The sequence below is a fragment of the Lupinus angustifolius genome, chromosome LG09, assembly GCF_001865875.1.
Source record: "Lupinus angustifolius cultivar Tanjil chromosome LG09, LupAngTanjil_v1.0, whole genome shotgun sequence".
In the NCBI taxonomy this organism is placed as follows: domain Eukaryota; kingdom Viridiplantae; phylum Streptophyta; class Magnoliopsida; order Fabales; family Fabaceae; genus Lupinus; species Lupinus angustifolius.
In genome coordinates, this window is record NC_032017.1 from 19,844,269 (window position 1) to 19,868,313 (window position 24,045).

The 24,045-nt window shown below is 34.5% G+C and overlaps 3 protein-coding genes and 1 non-coding gene across 5 annotated transcripts; 1 reads left to right on the forward strand and 3 right to left on the reverse strand.

Moving 5' to 3' along the window:
- Positions 618 to 6,232, reverse strand: LOC109356722 (auxin response factor 8-like). The gene is made up of 8 exons (XM_019600212.1): positions 6,075 to 6,232; positions 5,811 to 5,975; positions 5,607 to 5,729; positions 5,011 to 5,086; positions 2,801 to 2,948; positions 1,384 to 2,393; positions 1,116 to 1,306; positions 618 to 1,022 (listed from the first exon to the last, which is right to left on the reverse strand). Exons 1-8 carry the CDS (start codon positions 6,194 to 6,196, stop codon positions 959 to 961), a joined length of 1,899 nt encoding a protein of 632 aa, XP_019455757.1. The 5' UTR covers positions 6,197 to 6,232; the 3' UTR covers positions 618 to 958.
- Positions 618 to 15,193, reverse strand: LOC109356720 (auxin response factor 8-like). The gene is made up of 15 exons (XM_019600210.1): positions 14,650 to 15,193; positions 14,333 to 14,448; positions 14,052 to 14,150; positions 13,895 to 13,951; positions 13,641 to 13,796; positions 13,480 to 13,564; positions 11,485 to 11,575; positions 11,221 to 11,385; positions 11,017 to 11,139; positions 10,421 to 10,496; positions 8,211 to 8,358; positions 6,794 to 7,803; positions 6,526 to 6,716; positions 6,303 to 6,403; positions 618 to 935 (listed from the first exon to the last, which is right to left on the reverse strand). Exons 1-14 carry the CDS (start codon positions 14,690 to 14,692, stop codon positions 6,340 to 6,342), a joined length of 2,424 nt encoding a protein of 807 aa, XP_019455755.1. The 5' UTR covers positions 14,693 to 15,193; the 3' UTR covers positions 618 to 935; positions 6,303 to 6,339.
- On the reverse strand, positions 16,410 to 23,725 carry LOC109356078 (protein DJ-1 homolog D). 2 transcript variants are annotated; one of them, XR_002108704.1, is made up of 6 exons: positions 23,611 to 23,725; positions 23,270 to 23,386; positions 22,725 to 23,165; positions 21,922 to 22,284; positions 20,959 to 21,292; positions 16,410 to 16,421 (listed from the first exon to the last, which is right to left on the reverse strand). XR_002108704.1 is itself a non-coding variant. In XM_019599414.1 (5 exons), the coding sequence occupies exons 1-5, from the start codon at positions 23,662 to 23,664 to the stop codon at positions 21,104 to 21,106; spliced, it is 1,164 nt and encodes a 387-aa protein (XP_019454959.1). In that variant the 5' UTR covers positions 23,665 to 23,725; the 3' UTR covers positions 20,900 to 21,103. The 2 variants fall into 2 exon arrangements, 1 of the variants encoding a protein (XP_019454959.1); XM_019599414.1 differs by lacking the exon at positions 16,410 to 16,421 and having other exon boundaries at positions 20,900 to 21,292.
- TRNAS-AGA lies at positions 23,828 to 23,909 on the forward strand. Its single transcript has one exon. It is a non-coding gene; the product is annotated as a tRNA-Ser (tRNA).

A 24,045-nucleotide genomic window follows, 5' to 3' on the forward strand; every position in this document is an offset into this window, starting at 1 on the left:
CCCTTATTTGATAATAAATATTTTTCCCATATGATCGATTCAAAGGCGGGTTTGATTGTAGGTCATTATGTATAGTATAAACTTGTAATAGATTAAATATTAACAACACATTTTTTTTTTTACAAAAATACTGATAAATATTTGAAAATATTCAAATACTTTATAATTATAATTAAATAGTTATATAGTCCAAGCGACCATAGACAAGGGAACACACATACAATATTAGAGCATGCATTTTTTTTTCTCCTTTTAAAAATATACTCAAGAACATTAAAAGCTCAACGACTTAGTCATCACCTATGAATATCCAATTATGTACGACCTATATCTACGGAGATAAAAAATTTCAAAACATAGCAATTGAAAAGAACATATTGTTATATGTCATGGGACCAATTATATCTCTTTTGAATAATTTGGTTCTTAACCAACAATCTAAATAAAAAAACTAGGGGTAGTTGAAATAACCATACAGCTTCAACCACTCAAGTGAGAAGCAATGCCATTGGAAAGCACAAAACATGAGCATGATTATTCAGCCTTCTCTACACTTCTTTCTCTTGTGCATTGCATTAGTTCATGGCTTCATGCAAGAGGTTAATTAAATGCTGCAATAGTACTAAATAACACTATATTTCTAGTTTTCAGCACACAAGTTACAAATTGCCACAAAGTTTGTCCTAAGTTTATCATAATAACTTTTTTCAAAGCTCTTAAAATAGTAGAAGATGGTGAAAGTGGATTAGATCATACAGAAAATATTCAAATATGCTAGGTCCAAAGTGCTAAAACATAAGTAATATTTGACCTTGGGACTTGAAGAAATACATTTATAAATGATCTCAGTATTCAAGAGAGCCTATTGATGGTAGTAGTCTAGAAATAGTGTCCTGAGAATCTGCACCAGTGCTATTCGTCCTTTGTCCTGAACATTGAAGGATTGCACCACTTGCTCTCACATTTTCTGAATATCTTCGGGGGAAAGTATTTTGATATACCATACGTTATTCACGAATGATCTGCAGGAGTTTATGCCGAAAATCAACACACCAAAAACCAGAATGTCAACAAAGTTTAATCAAAATATACACTAAAGAAAAGTATCCACTTACTCCCACGGATCGTCTCCAAGGAGAAGAACATCATTCTCCCTGTCGACGAATACAAGCTGCCAGCCTGATCTAAGAGGATCTTCTAATTTCCCCTCAATCGCAAACATCTGAGCCAATTCCTCTCGCAGCTCATGATAGCTGTTGAACCGAGAGATGTCGAGTGAACGCCCAACTGATCCTGATTTGTAAACCTGTGAAAAGACAATGTTAAACTACCATATTAAATAAAAGGACAAGTTGCACCAAGACTAAAGGTTATAATTCAAACCTTCACAAATGTTCGTGTCTGGTTTTGAGGGTCAAGTTGCCCCGGACTTTGCAACAACTCTGATGAGTCTTGCATGCAACCATAAAGAGAATCCTGGAATCCAGATTCCACTAATGGCATTGTCGATGAATCAGTGTCAGCTGATGAAGTAATATAACGAGGGACAGTGGTGGGAAGAAGAAGGCCAGATGAATCGATATTGACACCAAAGAGAGTAGAATTTTGGGAATCTGAATTGCAATGTGGTGACACCATTGTAGCATCTTTTCCAGAATATTGCACGTGTGACACTGAGTTGCCGAAGGGAATGACCTGTAGAGGTGTACACTCGAGCGCCCATGATTGTTGTTGTAACTGTTGTTCAGTTAGCATGGACTGGGCACTTCTGGATAAATTCAAGAGATTACCACTCCCTTCAGGACAAAGTGACCCAAGCATGTTTTGTCCTGGCGAAACTGAAGCAGCAGATAACTTCATGCTTGAATCAAAGAAATCCGGTTTTGAATATGATGGTGAAGGCAGATTAGAGTGTTGCCTCTGATGGAGCTGTTCAGTTTGAATTAAAAGTGAATCTTGATAAGTGTGTTGCTGCTGCTGTGCCTGGTCTTCTCGATTGATTGGTGGTTTCAGAAGGAGCTGCTGCGACAGGTTCTCAGTCAATACTTGGGCTTGTGGTTGCAGAATATTAGGAGACACTGATTGCTGAATCACTTGTTGCTTCTGAAGCTGCAACGGAGGGTTAGAGTTTCCTGATTGTTGAAGATAGAAAGGCTGTTGAAAATTCATCATTTGTTGCCTCAAGAGATCTCCGCTTCCTAAGTTCTGCAAACCAGCTGCTGCTGACATGGCTTGATACTGCTGATTCTGATCATTTCCAAGCATAGTTGGATCCAGCCTCTGCTGCATCCACGGAAACAAACCGGCACCTTGAAAGTTTAGAGAATTGACTCCTTGGTCTCCAGGTCCACCTCTCAGCCACATTAGCCCATTAGTTGTCTCGTCTCTGCCATCTGTAAACACATGACCCTTTGTAAACACGGGAAACAAGGAAGTGTCCTCAAAACAATGAAACCTAGGAAACTTATTCCATTGTGTTTCTGGACATGAAGAATGGGTGTAATATGAACCAAAGAACACATGTGGCTAGCAGACAAAAAATGTAAGCATTCAAATTCGACTACTTTCTAAGAAAAAGAAAATACATTGTTTGAAAATTGTCCTTTTTGAGATGGAGGGAAAAGTAAAGGAGAAATGTATGCATGAATGTAAAATTGCAACAAATATGTCTTCACTTCAAAAATGAAAATTTTGTTTTCTTACACCCAATCATAACATTAGTGTCATCGTAATATTTCAACAATGTACATCAACAATCAGAAGGGAGATAATGGGAAATCAGTATTGAGAAAACATGTACCAAGAAAAGATGAGGAGCCAGGATGCCATGGACGTTTCAATCTGAGGGGAAATAGTGATGGATACATCGGAAATGTTGTTAAAGGCTCAATTTCCCACAATGACACCCGTGGCTGTCTCTCTCCTGCTGTGGATTCATCCCAACCAACCTATGCACAGGGATTGTAAAACAGGGTAAAGCAAAAAAATGGGCTCATGAAGGATGCAGAGTCCAGAGTCTTGGACATTGAATTTAATTTGTCAGTAACAAGCATGGAATAGAATACAAAAAATTATGTTGCAGCAAACCTAATGATTTGATGAAGAAAAGGGAACACAACTAAATTATGTACAACAACAAAAAAGCCATTTTCCGCTAGAGGGGCTCAACTTCAAGGATCATACGACATCATTGTAATCTTATTTAATTTAAATCTATATTTTCAAAATTGCATTTAAAACAAAGTTCTTTTCAATTAAGGCTAATCAACTCATCTTATTGAGGCTTTTAATGTCATTTTCCGCAGGTCCACATCTGCTGTCTCTATCCTTTGTGCCACTCCATGTGGCAGGAAATATGATTGGCCAGAAAAATATTTAATAATTGTAATTTTAACTTAAATAATTTTTTTCAACCAATCAGAAGTAATGATACATAGAGTGGTATAAAAAGTGAGACAGCAAATGTACTCCCATTTTCCGCACATGGCTAATCCACCAGACAAGGTCCATTTTCTCTCTCTAATGTATTAACTCTGAATCATATCTTCTCTTGTATATCCACTCATCCAACAGAACATCTCCATCTCCGCAACACCATGCTTATGCTGGCTAGCTTTTTACCGCCTAACATTCAATATTTACAAAATGGCATCAACTCTTCGGTAAGAACCAGATCCTTGTAAATCAACCGCAGGAAGTTGGTATGTCTCAATGCAACGCACCTGCCTAGAGGCACTTTGCTAAAACAAATAACATCTGAAGCATTTTCTTTTACCTCATTATCTCGTTAAACAATTTCGCGCCAGATTAAACTTTTCTCTCCTAGGTATTTCCACACCCTAATAGGTATATTATCTAGTTCAACTGTTTTACTATTATCCATCCTCATTAGTGCTTCTTTTACCAAACACTCTTGAATTCTACAATAAAAGGTATAACTTTGGTCTTCTTCTCCAGTGTTAAGAATATCAAAGTTCAATAATGTCCCGAGTCCTTCATTAAACAACTGGTGAAAATAACCTATCAGAGTCTAGTTAATATTATGTAGCTTAAACAAGGCCCACGTGCCAGCTGTGTAGCTCGCTAACCACTTACTATAAATAATGGTTAGCATTCTGTAATCACTGAATTGAATCACTAACAGAAAAGAGAAAACAGATTCAGTTATCATTCACCCTCCCTCTTCTGTCTCTATGCTTTCAATTTCTAACATAACCTCATAATCTCGTACAAAGGGTTGGGAAGGGGGAGGGAGGGAAGGGAAAATGAAGGAAATCCTCTCCCTTGTTTTGGAGTATAAGATTTAGAAGAGGAGGGTAAACCAATGATAATGTAAGAATATTTTTTATTTTTCCTTTAAAAATGTAATTAATAATGAGAAATGGACAATAATGTATAATTATATAATATTACTAAAAATATTTAGCTATTTTGACATTTTATCTCAAAAAATCCCAAATTGGGAGAACATTAAAATTAGACACATGGAGGGAGAAACCCTCCAAAACCTTCCCCTCTCCTTCATCCAACTCCCAAACAACCCTTCCCTTCCAAAACCTCAAAATCTCAAACAAAGCCTAAATAAATATTCCTTTCTCATCATCATTCACCACCTTCTTAGTATATCTCTTATCTACCTCATATTTTTTGCAATACAAATAAATGATGTGAAACATGATTACAAGTCTTGAAAATTTTATTCATTAACCAGTCACAATTCACAACTTTCACAAGATTATCCTTCTTAGTTCTTAGTCCTTATGCAAAGCCTACGGAACAAGTCTATAAGTTCCCACGGGAGGGCTACATGTACACATTTATCTGTAAGTGGAGAGCAAGAGTGGCTGTTCCATGAGTAGAATCCATGGTCACAAGACAGCGTCAATATTATTAAGCCAAGCCTTACTCTTATGTTTATAATTGCAAAGTAGCAATAACTTTCATTAAATGACAAAAGGTGTCATATAAACCACTATCTAATCTTATGTATCACATTGTGATCTTACTTACCTTGACTGATCGCCAATGAGAATTCGGCCAACGAACAGGATCCAAGTCACTTATGCCAGTTATAGTACCCATGTACCTGCAAAAAAAGGTGACTTGTGCATAAGGTATAATAGTTTGGTGTCACACTACCAAAGAATAGCATTTGGCACTCAATTTTCACCACCTTTATATTGAAAACCACCATTTTGTTTTATCTCAATCCCAAAATCCCAGACTACCACTGCCATCATACTGCAACTGCTAACTATTTTTTCTGCTCAATGCTCACATCCCAAAATTTTAAGCTCATTTTTATAATTAATCAATTGACTCCTCCTAATTACTGTAGAGGGTAGATGGATTTTATAGGCATAAATCCCATCATCAATAAAATTGCCTCCTTAGAAAGTATTGATGCAGATGCCATACCAAACTCTTTATAGGTAAGCCATTTTAGAGGGGACAACCTCTGTAACATACATTTATAAGTTACAGCTATATTTACCTTTGCAAAATTCAGTTAAGTGGTCTAATAAGAGGTGCAGGAAACATGTCTACAATTTAAGAGGAAAGAAACACGAGGCACTTAAGAAAAAACATTTAATGGCTACAAGTACCTACGGACACTTGACTCTTCAGTCTCAAAAAGCATCCTAAAGCGCATGCCAACAGAAACACGTGTATGGTACACGGCTTTAATATATTTTGATAGTGGAATGACGAACTCGGATGGGCTAGCCCTGCCAAGATATAGGTGTCAAATGAAGGACAAATTCTAATAAAGAAGCCAAAGAAATGGAAATTTTGACAATATTCACAACCTTGGATTATAGAACACTGTAAAGCAGCTATTGGTTGCTGCAGCATGGGCAGCAGCAGCAAGAAGCCCAATGTGCATACTATCACTTGATAGAACTGACGATGGCATCACAGTTTGTGGCCGATTGGCACGACGTATTCCCAAAAGAAGCTGATTTTTTTCATTCCTAAAAATGAAGAAACATAGAAAACAATAACACAAGCAGTTTGCAACTTCCAAGGAGAGAAAAAGGATGCCAAAAAAGGTAAAAGGAAATAAAATATACCATATGAAAAGTACAGAATCTCCAGCAACAAGCCTTTTTGCACTAACAAATACACTCCATCCTGTTGTAAGAAGGTGCCGTTTTGGCTGCCCTGAAATGATATGCAAGGAATAAGATATCATCTTGTGCAGAAAATGCAGCTTATTAAAAATTCAGAAGTCAAATATAATTAGTGATGGTAGTAGTCTAGAAACAGTGTCCTGAGAATCTGCACCAGTGCTATTCATCCTTTGACCTGAACGTTGAAGGATTGCACCGCTTGCTCTCACATTTTCTGAATATCTTCGGGGGAAAGTATTTTGATATACCAAACGTTATTCACGAATGATCTGCAGGAGTTTATGCAGAAAATCAACACACCAAAAACCAGAATGTCAAGAAAGTTTAATCAATAGAAATAGCTATATTATGTACTTATTAAAATATACACTAAAGAAAAGTATCCACTTACTCCCACGGATCGTCTCCAAGGAGAAGAACATCATTCTCCCTGTCGACGAATACAAGCTGCCAGCCTGATCTAAGAGGATCTTCTAATTTCCCCTCAATCGCAAACATCTGAGCCAATTCCTCTCGCAGCTCATGATAGCTGTTGAACCGAGAGATGTCGAGTGAACGCCCAACTGATCCTGATTTGTAAACCTGTGAAAAGACAATGTTAAACTACCATATTAAATAAAAGGACAAGTTGCACCAAGACTAAAGGTTATAATTCAAACCTTCACAAATGTTCGTGTCTGGTTTTGAGGGTCAAGTTGCCCCGGACTTTGCAACAACTCTGATGAGTCTTGCATGCAACCATAAAGAGAATCCTGGAATCCAGATTCCACTAATGGCATTGTCGATGAATCAGTGTCAGCTGATGAAGTAATATAACGAGGGACAGTGGTGGGAAGAAGAAGGCCAGATGAATCGATATTGACACCAAAGAGAGTAGAATTTTGGGAATCTGAATTGCAATGTGGTGACACCATTGTAGCATCTTTTCCAGAATATTGCACGTGTGACACTGAGTTGCCGAAGGGAATGACCTGTAGAGGTGTACACTCGAGCGCCCATGATTGTTGTTGTAACTGTTGTTCAGTTAGCATGGACTGGGCACTTCTGGATAAATTCAAGAGATTACCACTCCCTTCAGGACAAAGTGACCCAAGCATGTTTTGTCCTGGCGAAACTGAAGCAGCGGATAACTTCATGCTTGAATCAAAGAAATCCGGTTTTGAATATGATGGTGAAGGCAGATTAGAGTGTTGCCTCTGATGGAGCTGTTCAGTTTGAATTAAAAGTGAATCTTGATAAGTGTGTTGCTGCTGCTGTGCCTGGTCTTCTCGATTGATTGGTGGTTTCAGAAGGAGCTGCTGCGACAGGTTCTCAGTCAATACTTGGGCTTGTGGTTGCAGAATATTAGGAGACACTGATTGCTGAATCACTTGTTGCTTCTGAAGCTGCAACGGAGGGTTAGAGTTTCCTGATTGTTGAAGATAGAAAGGCTGTTGAAAATTCATCATTTGTTGCCTCAAGAGATCTCCGCTTCCTAAGTTCTGCAAACCAGCTGCTGCTGACATGGCTTGATACTGCTGATTCTGATCATTTCCAAGCATAGTTGGATCCAGCCTCTGCTGCATCCATGGAAACAAACCGGCACCTTGAAAGTTTAGGGAATTGACTCCTTGGTCTCCAGGTCCACCTCTCAGCCACATTAGCCCATTAGTTGTCTCGTCTCTGCCATCTGTAAACACATGACCCTTTGTAAACACGGGAAACAAGGAAGTGTCCTCAAAACAATGAAACCTAGGAAACTTATTCCATTGTGTTTCTGGACATGAAGAATGGGTGTAATATGAACCAAAGAACACATGTGGCTAGCAGACAAAAAATGTAAGCATTCAAATTCGACTACTTTCTAAGAAAAAGAAAATACATTGTTTGAAAATTGTCCTTTTTGAGATGGAGGGAAAAGTAAAGGAGAAATGTATGCATGAATGTAAAATTGCAACAAATATGTCTTCACTTCAAAAATGAAAATTTTGTTTTCTTACACCCAATCATAACATTAGTGTCATCGTAATATTTCAACAATGTACATCAACAATCAGAAGGGAGATAATGGGAAATCAGTATTGAGAAAACATGTACCAAGAAAAGATGAGGAGCCAGGATGCCATGGACGTTTCAATCTGAGGGGAAATAGTGATGGATACATCGGAAATGTTGTTAAAGGCTCAATTTCCCACAATGACACCCGTGGCTGTCTCTCTCCTGCTGTGGATTCATCCCAACCAACCTATGCACAGGGATTGTAAAACAGGGTAAAGCAAAAAAATGGGCTCATGAAGGATGCAGAGTCCAGAGTCTTGGACATTGAATTTAATTTGTCAGTAACAAGCATGGAATAGAATACAAAAAATTATGTTGCAGCAAACCTAATGATTTGATGAAGAAAAGGGAACACAACTAAATTATGTACAACAACAAAAAAGCCATTTTCCGCTAGAGGGGCTCAACTTCAAGGATCATACGACATCATTGTAATCTTATTTAATTTAAATCTATATTTTCAAAATTGCATTTAAAACAAAGTTCTTTTCAATTAAGGCTAATCAACTCATCTTATTGAGGCTTTTAATGTCATTTTCCGCAGGTCCACATCTGCTGTCTCTATCCTTTGTGCCACTCCATGTGGCAGGAAATATGATTGGCCAGAAAAATATTTAATAATTGTAATTTTAACTTAAATAATTTTTTTCAACCAATCAGAAGTAATGATACATAGAGTGGTATAAAAAGTGAGACAGCAAATGTACTCCCATTTTCCGCACATGGCTAATCCACCAGACAAGGTCCATTTTCTCTCTCTAATGTATTAACTCTGAATCATATCTTCTCTTGTATATCCACTCATCCAACAGAACATCTCCATCTCCGCAACACCATGCTTATGCTGGCTAGCTTTTTACCGCCTAACATTCAATATTTACAAAATGGCATCAACTCTTCGGTAAGAACCAGATCCTTGTAAATCAACCGCAGGAAGTTGGTATGTCTCAATGCAACGCACCTGCCTAGAGGCACTTTGCTAAAACAAATAACATCTGAAGCATTTTCTTTTACCTCATTATCTCGTTAAACAATTTCGCGCCAGATTAAACTTTTCTCTCCTAGGTATTTCCACACCCTAATAGGTATATTATCTAGTTCAACTGTTTTACTATTATCCATCCTCATTAGTGCTTCTTTTACCAAACACTCTTGAATTCTACAATAAAAGGTATAACTTTGGTCTTCTTCTCCAGTGTTAAGAATATCAAAGTTCAATAATGTCCCGAGTCCTTCATTAAACAACTGGTGAAAATAACCTATCAGAGTCTAGTTAATATTATGTAGCTTAAACAAGGCCCACGTGCCAGCTGTGTAGCTCGCTAACCACTTACTATAAATAATGGTTAGCATTCTGTAATCACTGAATTGAATCACTAACAGAAAAGAGAAAACAGATTCAGTTATCATTCACCCTCCCTCTTCTGTCTCTATGCTTTCAATTTCTAACATAACCTCATAATCTCGTACAAAGGGTTGGGAAGGGGGAGGGAGGGAAGGGAAAATGAAGGAAATCCTCTCCCTTGTTTTGGAGTATAAGATTTAGAAGAGGAGGGTAAACCAATGATAATGTAAGAATATTTTTTATTTTTCCTTTAAAAATGTAATTAATAATGAGAAATGGACAATAATGTATAATTATATAATATTACTAAAAATATTTAGCTATTTTGACATTTTATCTCAAAAAATCCCAAATTGGGAGAACATTAAAATTAGACACATGGAGGGAGAAACCCTCCAAAACCTTCCCCTCTCCTTCATCCAACTCCCAAACAACCCTTCCCTTCCAAAACCTCAAAATCTCAAACAAAGCCTAAATAAATATTCCTTTCTCATCATCATTCACCACCTTCTTAGTATATCTCTTATCTACCTCATATTTTTTGCAATACAAATAAATGATGTGAAACATGATTACAAGTCTTGAAAATTTTATTCATTAACCAGTCACAATTCACAACTTTCACAAGATTATCCTTCTTAGTTCTTAGTCCTTATGCAAAGCCTACGGAACAAGTCTATAAGTTCCCACGGGAGGGCTACATGTACACATTTATCTGTAAGTGGAGAGCAAGAGTGGCTGTTCCATGAGTAGAATCCATGGTCACAAGACAGCGTCAATATTATTAAGCCAAGCCTTACTCTTATGTTTATAATTGCAAAGTAGCAATAACTTTCATTAAATGACAAAAGGTGTCATATAAACCACTATCTAATCTTATGTATCACATTGTGATCTTACTTACCTTGACTGATCGCCAATGAGAATTCGGCCAACGAACAGGATCCAAGTCACTTATGCCAGTTATAGTACCCATGTACCTGCAAAAAAAGGTGACTTGTGCATAAGGTATAATAGTTTGGTGTCACACTACCAAAGAATAGCATTTGGCACTCAATTTTCACCACCTTTATATTGAAAACCACCATTTTGTTTTATCTCAATCCCAAAATCCCAGACTACCACTGCCATCATACTGCAACTGCTAACTATTTTTTCTGCTCAATGCTCACATCCCAAAATTTTAAGCTCATTTTTATAATTAATCAATTGACTCCTCCTAATTACTGTAGAGGGTAGATGGATTTTATAGGCATAAATCCCATCATCAATAAAATTGCCTCCTTAGAAAGTATTGATGCAGATGCCATACCAAACTCTTTATAGGTAAGCCATTTTAGAGGGGACAACCTCTGTAACATACATTTATAAGTTACAGCTATATTTACCTTTGCAAAATTCAGTTAAGTGGTCTAATAAGAGGTGCAGGAAACATGTCTACAATTTAAGAGGAAAGAAACACGAGGCACTTAAGAAAAAACATTTAATGGCTACAAGTACCTACGGACACTTGACTCTTCAGTCTCAAAAAGCATCCTAAAGCGCATGCCAACAGAAACACGTGTATGGTACACGGCTTTAATATATTTTGATAGTGGAATGACGAACTCGGATGGGCTAGCCCTGCCAAGATATAGGTGTCAAATGAAGGACAAATTCTAATAAAGAAGCCAAAGAAATGGAAATTTTGACAATATTCACAACCTTGGATTATAGAACACTGTAAAGCAGCTATTGGTTGCTGCAGCATGGGCAGCAGCAGCAAGAAGCCCAATGTGCATACTATCACTTGATAGAACTGACGATGGCATCACAGTTTGTGGCCGATTGGCACGACGTATTCCCAAAAGAAGCTGATTTTTTTCATTCCTAAAAATGAAGAAACATAGAAAACAATAACACAAGCAGTTTGCAACTTCCAAGGAGAGAAAAAGGATGCCAAAAAAGGTAAAAGGAAATAAAATATACCATATGAAAAGTACAGAATCTCCAGCAACAAGCCTTTTTGCACTAACAAATACACTCCATCCTGTTGTAAGAAGGTGCCGTTTTGGCTGCCCTGAAATGATATGCAAGGAATAAGATATCATCTTGTGCAGAAAATGCAGCTTATTAAAAATTCAGAAGTCAAATATAATTAGTACGAGTAATAATGATACTAGCACACAAGTTTTACTTATCAATGGTACGCTTAGTGTTTGATACTTGTGTTCTACTGGAAAGACTGACTATGAACTCAATACTATTGGTATATTTCATTAATTCATGGGCAGATTTTTTACACCAGAAGGATGTGGTCGATCCCCGTATTTATAATGGAAGATAGGACTCCTAACAGAACCATTTCATTTCCTACTGGTTAACATTCAGATGATTCCAAAGTTTGTTTAGACCTTCAATGAGGAAGTGAAAGTGAATGGTCCCAAAAGATTGTAATTTCTTACCCTGACATAAATTTTTAAACTAAAAGTGCAGACTCTCCTGTTGATCATATCATCATGGTCATGGTCCATGTTCACTTACGTTTGAGTATTATTCATGCTCCTTATGGGATGTACACTATGGAGATCTGATCAATTCACCACCACATCATTTGCTCATAACAATTCTCCATTGGTATGTGATACAACAGAGGACAGTCATTATTGGAGATAGCGAGGATTTTAAAATCATATGATTATGTGCTGGTTGGTATTACATTTGATTTTGAAGATGATTATTTTTTGACAGAAATTCATGAAAGTTGATTTTAAACAAGAAAACTTCTATCAAATGGTAATCGATGTATATCGGATAGATGCACAACTTCCCAGATCTTCAAGTCATTTAAGACTAGACACTAGTGACTACTAGTGTGCCTAAGTTGCCACACACAAGTCTCAAGATCCTAGCAAAGGTCCCACTCTAAGAATGAGGGTTTTAACCTTTATGATAGAGATAATTAATGCAAACACTGCAAAAGTTTCATCAGTGACAAAGAAGGCATGTGTTTCTGAATATATGCTTGATGAATGGTCTGTTTCCAGAGGAACAAAACTCATGCCAATTCCTGACACTTACCAAACTTACCAAGAGATCTTGTCACATGGGAGCATTAATTGGTTCCCCAGAAAACATATAGGTTACGACTTCAATCTTTCTATAACCATGGTTTCATTGAGAAGGATCAAGAGTTAAAGCCCAAAAGATAATACAAGTTAAGTTTCTACCATAATTATGTAGTTAGCAGCCCAGAGTATCATTATCTTCCACAATTGATTACAACATCATTGCTAAATCTTAGTTTCAAATGTTTCCATATGGATGTATCAGTAAACAGTTAACAATTTAGTCGTAATATGACAAAAGCGTTTGTCTTTTTTGGGATGTAAAATACATTAAAAATGCACATAAATTTACCATCCCGGAGTTGAATCAGATTTTGTCAAGACCATGAACTACTTTAATGTACACATCCTTCTTTCTTAAATTTTATCCACTTTGAATAGATATTCTATATATCACACCAAAGAACCTTTCATTCTATTCTAAAATCAGATATTGGTTTGGGGTGCATTTTCCTGAGAAGCAACAGAGGTTGTAATAAATGTTGAAGAGGCTATAAAAAATCTGAAAGATTGCAATCAAACCATCTCGCTGTTAATTAACAGTTAACAAATGTGCAATACCATCATTGTTCCATGAGACTTGGTTAACCTATTGCAACATATATGATTTATCCTCATAAAACACTAAGATTACTGCTTTAGCATACAGCAGAGATCACAATCATCATATAATACTAGCTTTTATGTTATCTAAGACCCAAGATAAATGACACATGTCATGAAAGTATAAAATAGCACACCATTGCAATCAAAAGAACAATCCATCTTAATATATATTAACAGTAAGTCAGTAGCAGTGTAACACTACCAAATAGCAGTTAATAAGAATGGAGTAAATAAAGAATTAAAATCTTACCCCGGAAAATATGCCGAAATTTCCACTCAACATCATGGAGATCCCTGGCAATTAGTTCTTGTGCAGGTGGTTGTAGTGAGAAATCCTGTACAGTCCAAATAGAAGAGCAATAAATCTATATCCAACGAGAGTGGAACAGGAAGAGACAATATGAAAACTACCAGTGGAGGGAAAACTTTCTCAGCTGCACGACGGGGAACAGAGAACCCTCCATGTGTGCTGGTGTCACTTGCGGTTAAGGTCTTGCAAAAGTAATTCGAGGGCTGCTTACTTGGAATGCCTAATTCCATAGGAATAAACGCATCCTTCTGCTCTTGCTACAAATATAACGAAAAACACAAATTTCAACTGTAGAACATAAAACACGACTAATCTCATTACATGTAAACCATGCTGCCAAAGAACAACAGGATACCGGAGTCAATGGCTGCAGCGTCATTTGAGCATACACTTCATCTGTTTCAACATCTGCCTGAAAATTAACACATGCTCTAAGTTGACTAAATTTACTCTGATTGGAGCCAAACTTAATGAAAATCCCATAAATGCATTGAAGATATAATAATACCGACATGCATCGTAAGATTGTGAAGCTGGCAAACCAACTGAGGTGACAAGCTTGGGTAATTGGGTATATGCCCATCAATTTCTCTGTTAGTCGTGGCAGATACCTACAGCCATTGTTCAATAAAATTTCAGTTCAATTTCCTTTAACATAAATCTACCACATCTAATCAGATTGAATTGCTTCCAGTCCCAATTTAGAAAGAAAAGTTGTGCACCTTCCATATTATGCAAACAAGGAGAAATTGAAAGAATCAACAGTTAGAGACTAACTATAAGCATAAAGCACCTGCTCACTGTGACCCTGAGGAAAGTAAACCACACGAGTCCCTGCATTTGGTAGGGACACCAATGGACCCGCACAAGCATGCCATAGTTCAGAATTCAAACACTTCTTCTCTCCTCCTATACCATATCAGTCCACACATCAAATTATCATTCAAAAACACTAACAAGGATGTTAAAGCAATCACAAAAAGGGTGTTGAAAGGGACACAAAAAATAAGTATTTAATTGTAAAACTTGAGTTGAAGCCCTACCAATTCAAGAGCTAGGAATAAGAATAGGTTGGTAAGTAATTTAAAAAGAAAAAAAGAGTGTGGATACCTTCATGTCCCTGCTGACCCAACCCTGATGTTGAAAGCTTCATATCAAAGCTTTACCCTTTTTCCCCTTTTGAACACAAAATACTAAGTAATCACACAAATACATAAACCCCTAGCTCAAGCCAGCATCCCCGAATTTCTGAACCCCATTGCATTCCCCTTTATCTTTCTCCCACATGCCAATGCACTCCATCCCCACAAAACAAACATCACCAACCTCAAAAATCAAACATAACCCAGAAGGGGATCCATGAAATACAGCATAATGAGTAAAAAATCAGAACCCCGCCATAGGAAAATGAAAGACCCAGAAGGAAATTAAGTAACTTTATATTGTTTAAGCAAAATATCAAGCAAAACAAGGAAAGGGACAAGTAAGGAGATGGAGGATATGAAAGAAGCAGAAACAATAAGAAAAAGTGGGTGTTGAAGTAAAGGCCCTCTTTTGTGGCCTATCACTTTCGGATTGAGACCCCCCAAATTAGGATTTTTGGTTTAGAAATGCACAGTGAAGTGTAGTGTGAGAGCATTAAAGAGAGAGAAAGTAAAGGAAGGGTCTTTGCCATATATATTACTACCAAGTTGCACGGAACCGTAATTTTTTAATGCATAGTTAACAAAATATCTTATTAAAAATACATATGTGACTTGTGTATTCAGTTAAAAAAAAGTACATATAAGATTTATATGTTCGTATTGTTAAGAACACATCATAGTATAAATTCCATACTACACTGGACATTGATGTATGGGAGAGAGAAATTAGGAGAGAGAATTTCTGAGTTTTAAAGAGAATTAAACTCAGCCGTTAGATTATCCGTACGTGTGAATCTAAACCGCAGGTTTGTGTCTGATGTGACAGCAGCATGTGCCACCATCCTTCAGTGGTCGTTGTCAGAGTACGGAGTTTTGAGGAAAAATATTACCATCGACAATAATATTGCTATCAAAATATTCTTATATTTAAAATATTTTAATGATAATTTTTATAAAATGTTTTACATTTTTTATATATTATTATAGATTTAATATTATATACTGAAAATATAAATATTTTTTATATTATTGTTAAATTATTTACCATTTAATACTAACTATTATTGATTCTCAAACAAAAATAATATAAATTAATGATGAATAATGAATTTATAATGTGAAAAAACTTTATACTAATAATGCATAAATTTTAAATTCAAGTATTATTTAGTTGTTTTTAATTTGTTCATATTAAAAAGATTTGATTGTTTTCATTTTGGATTGACTATCACTTAATCATAAATAATAAAAGATTGGAATCCTATAATATTTGTTAAATAAATTTTTTACCTGATAAATACAATTAACTAAAGTTATAGAAGATAGAGTGGAAAATATATTATTTAAAATTGGAAGTTTAAAAGATAGAGTGAACATCCACTCGGTTACTTTTTAATTTTTTCATATGTATCAATTTAATTCTTAAAAAATATAACTTAAAATTGTAAAATGAGCTAAATAGTTATGGTAAAAGCTAAAATATCCTAACAATTAATCATAAAAATAGTATAAAAATTAATTTATTTCACATTTCATATCTATCATAATCATTTTGGATTTTCCGAACTTCTAGTAAGCAAATTGGGACTAAAATGAGTTATTTATAAATTAAAAAAAGTGAAGAGAAATTGAAGTGATAGCGCGTGCTAGGCAAATAGATGGGCAATGAGGGATTGTGTGTGTGAGGTGTAATAATTAGCCATAAAAAGTTAAAAGCAGAGATATTATTATTCATGGCTATGCAATATTCATACCTTCTTCTCTCTTCCCTTCAATTCCAAATTGGAAATTTAGATAATAATGAATAATTCAATTACATATCTGAATTCTCTTTTTTTACAATAATAATTACAAGAGAGGTGAGTAGTAGTGACATAAAAGATAAAAACTAAAGTGAAGTTATGAGTGAATTAGACCATAAATGCTCTCACAATTATTGATGTGTTGTCTTGTGTCTGTGTGGGTCTTTCAAAATGAAAGTGCATGTTTTCTGGATTGACCAGTAGGACTTTTATAAATTATAACTAACAAAAAAAATTGTATACACTAACTTTATAATATTTTTGTACATTTTTATTATATCATCCATTATTTATATTTAATTGATATTTTAAAGAGTAATAATACAATGAATGGTAGATGATGCAATGACAATATAAAAAACTTTACATAATGCATAAATATTATATTAATATATCAACTTCTAATTGGTATTTTATGTGTAGATTTAGTTAAATGAAATATATAGAATATCATTGAATCAAACTATAATGCGGATGTTGTCTATATATGTTCATGTTCATTTCATTTAACATTTTAAAAGTAATGTGGCTCACTGGACCATTTTTTTATAGTAGGGGTAAATATATTTTATTCTAAAATTATCAATATCAATCTTTTCCCAATGTGCCATTTTCCCAAATTTGTTGGGAGAAAAAGATTCTTTAACGCATTTGTTAAGAAAAATGCAGCTAGTTTATGGCATGCATGGCATATGGTTTCTCTACAATAAATGAAGTAATTATTACATTTTCCATCAAATTTATTTATCTTTATTTGAGCCAATTGCCATACGGATATAGTGATATGGGTTTTGCAAATGGTTAGAAACCAAAAATGTACTTGCTAGATTAAAAAATTTAATTTTAATTCTTCAAGAATATTTTACATATTTTGAGTTTTTAGAACAATAATTTACAAAAACTCATATATATTATATACATAATTTACTATAATTGGTTAAAAAAATATTTTAAGTTAAAAGTTAATTATTAAGTGATTCTGTTATCTATCATAATAAATGTGGAATGTTTTGAAGTAGAAGTCTTAATCCATTCAATTATTCTGACCATCTCTTTTACTATTCCAATTGAATAAAGAGAAGTTGGCTGCTGTAAAGGAAAACATACAACTAAATCATTCAATCCAAAAAGAGTGTAAAATGATGGATAATAGTGTGAGTGGGAATAAAGTATATTATATTGTATCATTTTGTTTTGTCACCTTAAAATCAGCATTTAAGTTTCTATCATGACAAACCAATGATGTTGACTTCTCTATATAAAAAAAAACAATGATGTTATAAACTATGTAAAAGTAACTACAAGGGAGAGTAAATATTTTTCTGTATAATTTTCATTCTCTTATTGCACATAATCTTGTTTTAAATCCTTCTCTATCCACCTCTCATTTCTTGCATTTCACATATACCATAGATTCATAATAAAAAAATGGCAAAAAATAAGTATCCAATAAAATACAAAAAATAGTCTTCAATCATTTTTAGAAACCTCACATTAAATTTATGAAAATAAAATAATTAAATAGAGACTCAAACAAGTTTCAAACAAATAATAGTAAATACCAAGATTTAAGATATTAATTTCATTTGTGGTTAATAAAATTAATATAAATGTGAAATTATATAGCTGATATGGTGATATAACCCTTAGCTCCTAATTGCCTACTCAGAAAAATGTCATCTTTGTGTGTCTCCCCATAGAAGCAATCTATCAACACATATCACAATTAGTGAAATTTGGCTGAGAAAGAGAAAAAATAGTGGATTAACTTATTGTCATATTTCAAATCAAATTGATTACTTATCGTGAAAAATATGTAAATAATTAGATGTGTTAATTATTATTGTTATGAAATATGTGATTACTAACTTATAAATAGTGCAATAGTATTTCGAGGAGGGAGTATTGAACAATATTTCATTTGTTTTGATTTACTGATTTAGATTAATATATAATAAAAATTAAATAAATGATATATATATATATATATATATATATATATATTAATCATACATCAACCTATGATTGATTTGAGTGGTATACCTTGATTTATCCTGAAACCATGATTCAAAGTTCAAGTCCTACTGTGGAGGATACATATGAATTAACTTAGTAAGAGTTAGAACCAGTTTTGGTAACATCAAAATTATTTTTAATTTTTGTATTAAGAGGGGCTAGGAAAAGGGATAGAGGGAGTTCAACAAGATGTTGGGTTTTATTGGATTAAGCTTGAGTTCAAAAATTAGAATTGATTAATATTAATTTATGGTTGGATAATGGATAAATATGATATGTTTTGATCCTTCTCATCATTACTCATTCATCATGTTTATGTTTATTCAATTGAGTACAGAGTAATGACATTTCGGTGATTTAAAGTCATTAATTCTCTAAAAAAATGTATTACGTATACATAATTACAATATATACATGTATCATTTCTTATATCAAATTATATATTTATAATAATAAGTAAGATAGAGAAGACTTTATGTAAAAGATGTTTACATTATATTTAATTAGTTATAGGATTGAGTTTAGGTTTAAAATCTAGTTTGATCGATATTTGGGATCATGTTAGCTTTGGGTCTATAGTGAAAATTCAAGTTAAAAAATAATAATTCGACAAACATTTTAGGGTCAAATAAGAGACAAGTTTATCATATAAGGTAAATGTTTTACCAAGAATAACAATTGGGTGAGTGAAACCATACACTAAATAAGAATTAGTTTCTAAGAGAGCCTTACCTACCTAGTAGGACAAGGATTTGTTGTTCCAAAGCCTGTTTCAAACTCTGTCTCAAACCAATCATATTATGTCACGTCAATTAAAAAAATAAATATTCATAACTTTACCAATTTTGCTTCATTGTGATTGGTTAGGAACAGGGTTAGGGAAGATCCCTATCCTACCTAGTAACCAACTTCCTCAACTTTGAAGCCACCAACCCTTTAATTACCTATTCACCACCTTTTAAGTTTTCCTATTTCTCTCTTTTTTTTAATAAAAAATCACAAATCTTAGTAAAAAATTGCCATAAATTTACTCTTTGTTTTTATTTATTTGTATCATTTAAAGATTCCTTTTCTTCTTATTTAAATAGTTGAATAGAATAATATATTGCATTAACTTGTGTTGAAAATGATAAAAGGAAATAAAGGAATATATTTTTACTTTAACTAAGGAGTACTGATTGGATGGTATTCTTTAATCTTTTGTGTGTATAACGTTGGCATATGCTTTCTTTGATTCTATCTGAAAAAGTGAGACAACATAGTCAAATTGAATTGCTAACTTCCCCTATACTTTGATAAAGACCATTATCATTAAGAATCTATCAATTTATTCTTCTCAATGCTTATATACCCTTGAAAATTAAACAACCTTACCTTCTTTATTATACTCTATTTTCCTCATAGTTAAATGGTTCACTCATTTACTTTTCGTATTATATATCAAATAATATAAAAGTGATGAATTAATACATACCACATATACTAGAATTAGTATTGCATTATAGTGGAACATACTTTTCTGGTTGTGTTGATTTTATTGACATGATACCATGCTTTATCCTTTTTGAATTGTGTAAGTTGCAAATATGTTAGATATGCCAAGTTAATGAATGTGATGAGCATATGCATGGTTTAATCATTTATCTACTGAATATTTGTGATGGCTAGTGGAAACTTTGGATTTATATTTAGAGATTTGTGAGTTGTCTATGTCAATTTGAGTGTTAAATTAGTGGAAGTGTAGCTGTGAATCTTAAAAAGATTATGCAAACATTTGATGTCTAAACTTTATACAAGAATTGGAAGTTGAGCTGTAAAATGAAATGATTGACAAGTTAAGAGATGAGAGTTTCAAAGAGGAAGTCTTTTTCTGTTTTTACTTTCTAAGTTACAATCATAATGGGAAGGTATTTTTTTATGGTTTCCTACAAGTATCCTCGCATTTGAGGCAATCCTGTCCGAACCGATAATAAGAAGATACTTGGGAAAAGAAAACAAAATTTGAGAACACATATGATAATACTTTCAACCTTTTCCCAAAATATTTTCATTGAGTACAAAAAGACAATATATAGAAGAAAAGCAAATGAAGGTTTGATTTTATACCAACCATTAATTCATTTGTCCTTGAGTTAAGGACAAAATTTCCCCTCTAAATCATGAGGCTTCTAAGTCTTATATTATCTCCTATTCATTTGTATTACTTACATTTAAGAGTTGTTTTATTTATGTTTAAAAGTCAATAATAATTAAATACAAATGATGAATGATATATTGATAATATAAAAAACTAGTACACTGGACGTATATCCATTTTTTCTTCTCATGACTAATTACTTACCTCACTAGTATAAGTATACACCACAAGTATGCTTATGGAAGTTAACACTTTAAATGAGAGATAAAATTGAAATATATTATTTTTGGTAAGCATAGGAGAAATAAAGCTTTTGCACTCTATGATATTTTGTACTGGTTGTTATCACTGCTATACATTTGAAGTCTCTCACATAGTAAATTAGTAATGAACATCAATGTTTTTTATAGTTTCATTATTACATACACTAACTCACATTAACTACATCATGTGACAAAGAAGCACTAGAAAGATACTTGAATCCCAAGTAGTGCCATCAATTGAGAAATGAACTGAGGATGCCCTGGCCAAGCAGCTCCAGTTACCAAATTACCATCGGTGTAGCACCGGTCTATCGGATCAGGTTCCAACCATGTTGCTCCTGATAGCACCACATTAAGCTTCACAGCAGGGTAGGCAGTACATTTCCTTCCCTGTCATCAAATAATATAAAAGTGTTACCTTTTGTTTTTAGGAATTTTCTTTTTATGTAAGTGAATTTTTTAATTGGTCGGAAGAGGAAATAAAGTCGGGAATGGAGACAAATGATCTTTGTTTCATTCTAATAGTCACACTCACACCAGAACTTGTCAAGCCTTTCAAGAGACAGCAGAACTAATAAACTTAAAGAGGCATTACTTAAGTACTACTAGTCTAGAAAACAAAGGGTTGGAGCCAAACACTCCAAAAAACAAATTAAACTTGTTGAAGCTTGCTGAATAGGTTAACTTTTGAGAACCAACAATAGAAAAAACCTTTTATCTTAGACAAAGGTTCTGTCAACTCAAGCTACCTATTGTTGTAGATGCAGGTTGATGTATTATAACTCTTTGCTTTCCTAACAGTTGTATAACACACATCCTGAATAGATTTATAGCTAGAGAGAATTGCAGATTAAACAAGAATTCAACGAATGCAGCAACAAAATCTTGAGTTGTAGATTACATTAAGATTACACGACTCAAAACGTTTTGTTTCAGGTGTTTGTTGATAAGCATATGGTACGAAAATTATGAAATATAACGAACACGGATTTTGTTACAAAAGTTTGCAGTAATAATACCTTGAGGACACCAGCAGCAGCCAAAATCAGTTGTCCATGACAGATAGATGCAACTGGTTTCTTGGTTTCCATGAAATGCTTCACCATGGTGATAACCGACTCATTCAACGCCAAATACTCAGGGGATCGACCTCCAGGAATGACAAGAGCATCATAACTTGAAGCATCCAAATCATCATAGGTAGCAGTTAAAACAAAATCATGCCCCGGCTTCTCACTATAAGTTTGATCACCTTCAAAATCATGAACTGCTGTTGGGCAAATATCGCCAGCCTTCTTTTCGGGACAAACTGCATCAACATGGCATCCTAAAGCCTGAAGGGATTGAAAGGGCACAGCCACCTCATAATCTTCCATGTAATCCTGCAATATTAATCATAATAACATGTCATCATCAATCTGCACTAACAATATAGGTAAACAAAGTATTGCATTCAAGAAATATACAATGAAACAAACAGCAAATTTTTGTACCAAATAATTTTAAAAAACTACTAAATATCCATATGCAATTTGCTCTATTGCTGAAAATTTTACTCCAACATTTAGTTTACCACAATCCATAAATTTCAACTACGAAAGGTTCTTATATGATCTAGAACTAGAAGCACTACACCAGCCTAACAAAATATATCATGTCCCATAGCATAACATAAAGACTACAGTCTGTTTCATCAAATATAAAATATTGTAAAGTCATATCTCATATCTGAACAGGTAAAAATTGCTAAGGGTATTACTCATATACACTTTATCATTCAACTATAAGCATCATCAATAAACATATGGAGTTATGGACCTACCCCACAAAGAAAGAGGATCTTCTTATTGGAGCCAGTTATGGTACCTCCCAATGCCTTCACGAAATGATGGATAAATTCCCGATGCCCGAAATACGTAGGTGCAGAAATGAGATTACCATCCACCACTATCGTTGCCAAGGATTCAGGTTGAACCCAATGAGCACCAGCGGCGACCAGTGTGGGTCCAACAGGAGGATAAGCAGTGCACTTGCGACCCTTAAGTGCTCCTGCAGCGGCCAGAATCAACTGGCTATGACAAATGGAAGTAATAGGCTTCCCGACATCGGAGAACTTGGTCACCAACACAACAACACTGGCATTGTGAGCAAGATACTCTGGTGCCCTTCCACCAGGTAACACCAACCCATCATAGCTTGAGGCTTCAACTTCATCAAATGTTGCATTCAACACAAAATTGTGACCACGGATTTCTGAGAAAGTCTGAAAGCAATGCATCATGTTGCAAAAAAATGAGAAGCATAATTTTGCAAAGATGAAGATAAGCAAAAATAGTAAAAATGAAGTGAAGTGAATGTAAAAGAGACCTGATGACCGGAATCCTGGTGGATGGCAGTGCGGCAGAGATCACCAACTTTCTTTCCGGGGCAGACGGCGTGGACGGTAAGACCATAGGCTTGCAATGCTTGAAATGGGACCATGGCCTGCAACACATGCAAGTTACTCCCAAGAATGTAAGACTACGTTTGCGAGTTTAGTTTTAGAAGAAATCGAAGAAAAATAGAAAGCTTAGAGTCATATCTCAACAGTGGATAAAATCTTCTCTTTCCCCTTCCTTTCATAAACCCAACTCGCAAATGAATAATCAATTAATGAACTAACTAATTAATGTATATATATAATGAGTGAAGGTGAGGGATATATATACTTCATAATCTTCCATGTAGTCGCCACAAATCAGCAGAACACTTTTATGACCCATCACTTACACTTTTCTGATCCTAAGAAGAGTTTCATAGATACAGAGCACCCTCAGATCAATGTATATATATAGTATGAATTAATTGAAGTCAACCCACTATGTCTGCACTTTTTCTTATAAATAAAATGATATCTTAATTATTTTATGTAAGAGAAGCAAGAAGGTGGACGTGCCGGAGTGGTTATCGGGCATGACTAGAAATCATGTGGGCTTTGCCCGCGCAGGTTCGAATCCTGCCGTCCACGTTTTTTCTTTTTATTATATTTCATTTTCCTTTTTATTATATTATTATACCCAATGCATGCATGCTACAACTTGGATCCTATCACATTTATTCCATACGCTTGAACCACAGGTCTACCTCCACATTTTATTGCACCG